At 43.3% G+C, this 4641-nt stretch overlaps 1 protein-coding gene across 1 annotated transcript; it reads left to right on the plus strand.

The window, feature by feature from the left end:
* The first annotated feature begins 626 nt into the window (after positions 1-626).
* Positions 627-4641, plus strand: LOC105451809 (neurocalcin homolog). The gene is made up of 5 exons (XM_011692493.1): positions 627-947; positions 1051-1271; positions 1649-1767; positions 1923-2111; positions 2752-4641. Exons 2-5 carry the CDS (start codon positions 1202-1204, stop codon positions 2950-2952), a joined length of 579 nt encoding a protein of 192 aa, XP_011690795.1. The 5' UTR covers positions 627-947; positions 1051-1201; the 3' UTR covers positions 2953-4641.

Here is a 4641-nt window from a genome sequence, read left to right on the forward strand (position 1 = left end):
ACGTGTGCTCTTCCGATCTTATATATGACTTCATATGTATATCGAGCAAACTCGTATTTTGTATGCGAGTTACGCGCGGCGAGGGATTGCGAGAGTCCGCATATTATCGTCTCATTACTAATATTATTACAATAAAGCACACACTATGCTCCAAATGTATTATTATTGCTATATTAATCTTGTAATTTTCTTCTGTTGCAGTTGCGTGAATGCGTATGATTGCGAATGTGTATTTGAGAATGTCCGTTCTGTCCTAAACCTTTCCGCCCTTATTATCATCCCCAAAAAACGTAATTCCCTTCGTTTTTTTTATACGTTGCAAATGCATTTCGTCGGGATAGATACGTAAAACCGACGTAAAATCAATAGATATGTAAAACGCTCGTAATTCAGATTAAAGATTTGCTTCCGATATAATGATCCAACGAGAATCGAATGAGTTGAAAGAATGACGGTGGAACCATATCTAAGCATCACCATGTCCAAAATCGGCACATAAAACGATTTGAAGTTTTAAAGACGTTTTACATCCCAATTTTGGACAGGCGTATACTGTCCGGAACATCTTTCTCTTAAATAATTTTGACGCCGCCGGTGCGTTAACTGTTTTTCTTTCTTGCAGCGGTGACTATAATATTTAACGGTGCTGATCGCAAAGGTTGAATACGTTAATAGAGCTCAAAGGACCTTAACAGCATGCGCACCTGATTTACGCGGAATCTTTTTTACTCTTCGTCGTTGCCGTCGATTTTAATATCTACATAGCCTTTGACATTCAGTCACTTATAGAATTTGCGATTCTTCGGAGGGGGGAAAAATATCTCGCCCAGACGCGTTTTCATTCGTTCGTTTTGCACGCTAATTGCAGCGAGACGATTGATCTCGAGTGCGGCCCGGCGAGGTAACGGTCGTTCCCACGAAGCAGGGAATCGAGGCGGGGAAAAACGGTATGACCTATCGAACATCCACCGGCTTCTGCTCCTTGCCATTAAGCCACCAGCTTAATCGCGAAAGCCCCCGAAAGTTATCGAACGTCTCTTCTTCTTTCAGGCGTGTCTGGTGGGGAATACCAGCCGTGAAGCGTGTTGTGCTTAACGGCACTATTAGAATAGTAGACTAGTTAGAGCTTTAATTATCTGCTAATTGGGTCCCGGAAAATCGGCGGAAAATCGGGGAATTCTGGAAGGGATTTTAAGCAGCCATGGGGAAGCAAAACAGCAAGCTAAAGCCTGAGGTGCTGGAGGACCTCAAACAGAATACCGAATTCTCAGGTACGTCGCTTTCTACGGATAATTAACAGCCTGAAGCCTTCTGACGTGCCACTCATTATTTATCTTGTCTATATTGCACGCGTAACGACATGAAACAAAAGTTTCTATTGAAGGGATAAATTAAATCTCTTAAACGAGCTTCTTCGAAATTACAATGAGAGTGCGATTGATGTAGCTTACAAGGGATATTTTTATACCCGGAGCATGTCGGAAAATTAAGTGTAATATATTACAAATATTCATCAACGTTAACATTAAGCTCGACGTTATCAATTAATATTTATTAATATTAAGCTCGCGGATTTACGCCTGGGGACGTGTGAGTAACGTTAACGTAGCCGGGTATAAGTAATATTTTATGACCTTTCCTTTTGAAGATGCGGAGATCCAGGAATGGTACAAAGGCTTCTTAAAGGATTGTCCCAGCGGGCACCTCAGCGTGGAGGAGTTTAAGAAGATATACGGGAATTTCTTCCCTTACGGCGACGCGTCGAAGGTAAAATGGAAAAATCCCGACTAAGGACTACACACGCCCGCGGGCACAGAGACGCGCACGCGGTTGTAATCGATAAATTTATTAACATATCGCGTGCGCTGGCCCGCGCGGAATTATTTACGTCCTTTAAAAATTTATTATACGACTTCCCGTAGTTCGCGGAGCATGTATTCAGGACGTTCGACGCGAACGGCGACGGCACGATCGATTTTCGGGAATTTCTCTGCGCTCTCAGCGTGACGTCCCGCGGCAAGTTGGAGCAGAAGTTAAAGTGGGCCTTCAGCATGTACGATCTGGATGGCAACGGTTACATCTCGCGACAAGAAATGCTGGAAATCGTGACGGTACGTGCCAAGCCGTAAAATCTGATTCACGGATCCGCGAGGATGAGAGGCCACGAAATATAGTTTAACAATTTACGGCGCAATAAATGTACTCTGAGCATAATGTATAGTCGACCCGTATCACCGCTTCCACGTTATTAAATGCATTTCGTTGATTTAAGTATTTCTAGCCCCTTTGCAATATCAATGTTTTACAACTCTCAATGAGAAAGATGCTTTGAGAAATAGCAATACTTTTTAAATTATAATTGAGTTATAAAAGGTTTTTCTTTAAATTGTACTACTCCAAATTCAAGAAAATTTTCATTTAATTTCTTATAAGAAGAAAATTGAAAGAGACTGTATTTATTATATACTCATAATATTGTATTACTCAAAAAATGGCATAATGTTTAAATGTAGAATATCATTTTACGATATATTCTCGTTGTTTCTAATATAATTAACTTTGATTATAATTTTTTGGTTCTTAATATGTTATAATACTACCTATTATTTTTATATTAGTTTAGTCAGGATGTAGAGTTATGAATTTTTTTATTACTGACTTAAATTTTATTGTCTCTTCCACGTTTTGGGAGCTAATGTTCCATGTATGTAATAAATTTTACTATATACTTTATTATAACACTGATTTCAGGCGATCTACAAGATGGTGGGCTCCGTGATGAAAATGCCGGAGGACGAGTCGACACCGGAAAAACGAACTGATAAAATATTCCGACAGATGGATAAGAACAAGGACGGCAAGCTATCGCTTGACGAGTTTATAGAGGGTGCGAAGAGCGACCCGTCTATCGTGCGACTGTTGCAGTGCGATCCTAGTGCACAAGCTCAGTGAGGCCCTGGGCCAATACAGACAAGTATCGATATGCCATCTGCATACCCGAATCGGTGCCCGGCCCAATTAGTATCCCAAACAGAAGCGACGCGATCGTAGAGAGCTTGTTCAACCGAATTCGGTGTGGTCCATCGAGAAAGCTACCGAAACATTATCTTCGCACGTCCGGTCGTTTTAAATTTTATAGTTTTAAGAAGGATCACATACGGAAATAATTTCGTCCCACTAGCATTTTCTTTATTTGAAGACCCAGGGATATTAATGCACGAAATACGATTGTTAGATGACTATATAGTTACGTGTGTTATAATTTATAATTGGCAATACATTTAGTACAAAAAAAGTAGAAATTCGAATATTATATGTTAAAGAGAGAGAGAGAGAGAGAAAAAAAATGAAAAATTTTTTATGTTATTAATCTTAATTTTAATTTTCCAATGTTGATGTTATAAAATGTGTTATTCGTCACTTGAAGATATCGCTCCGGCAGTTTCTCTTGGATATTCTACGATCGCGTGGGCTTATGCGCGAACGCAGATGTATAAGGGCTTCTTTAAATTGGGCCGGTACCCGAGAGGTCCAGGGTCACTGGGCCCATGGCGCTTGCGCATACCGCAAGCTAGTCGACAAGACTAGTCCAGTCGCTCCGTTTCATTGACGGATCGGTTTAGCGAGAAGCTTGTTACGCCTTTTCGGGTCGTATTAAAAAAAAAAAAAAAAGAAAAAGCGCAAAGCGCGCGCGCCGCGCCCGAGCGACGAACGCCATCTGCGAAAGAGAGAGGACGTGTCGATGCCACCGACGCATCTCGGCAAACTGAGTAGCTCGGACAACACGGCCGATTCGAGATGTCGCGAGACGATTAGCGAAATTCTAAAAAATTCTGTGTTCGTAACACCCGTAATTTTTCGGTGGCACGCGCGTGCAGAACGAGAACTTCGACGAGTGACGACCAGTTCCGTACGACCCTCTCACTCTTTCTCTCTTTCTCTCTCTCTCTCTCTGTCTCTCTCTATCTCTCTCTTTCTTTCTTTCTCTTTCTCTTTCCCCTCTTTTTTTCGGACAGTGGGAGCGTGCGGATCGAAATGTCACGCGTCACAGCGAATCCTTGTACATACTAGATCGTATCACGGCATCGACGTATCCTCGGACTGTCGATTTCAACGTATGGAGGCTCGTACGGTTTCGCTCTTCGGTCGTGCGCCGTAGCCGTCGTCGTTCTCGCGCATCGCCTCGTCCCGCGCGTCTCGGTATCCGATACCCGGCCCGGACGGGGAGATGCCCCGTGTCCCTTTGGAGGAGACCACGCGGTATCCTCATCTCACCCGCCCTCACGGACCCCGAATGTCTCACACTCTCGGCCCACCCATCAAACGGACTGATCCATTTAACAGAAAAGACTCACAGGAGACTAACGGTCGCGTGGCGTGGCGCGTTCCACGCCGCGCGCTAGCAACGAAAACTTAGTGATTTAGAGATCCGCGAGATTTAGGCAAAGGTCACTGCGAAATCGCGATCGCGCGCTGGCGACACGCGGCTTTTTGCTAGTTAAACGCGCTTAGAGACCGATCTAGAGCTTGATCTTATGTAGTTGGAAGAGAAGATACGGCTGCGTGACGCGACGATAATCGTCACAACCAACACGGATTGCGTTGCTCTCTCGTCGAAGATGCTGCGAAAGAAAAAAAAAA

The sequence above is a fragment of the Wasmannia auropunctata genome, unplaced genomic scaffold, assembly GCF_000956235.1.
Source record: "Wasmannia auropunctata unplaced genomic scaffold, wasmannia.A_1.0 LD336043.1, whole genome shotgun sequence".
NCBI lineage: Eukaryota > Metazoa > Arthropoda > Insecta > Hymenoptera > Formicidae > Wasmannia > Wasmannia auropunctata.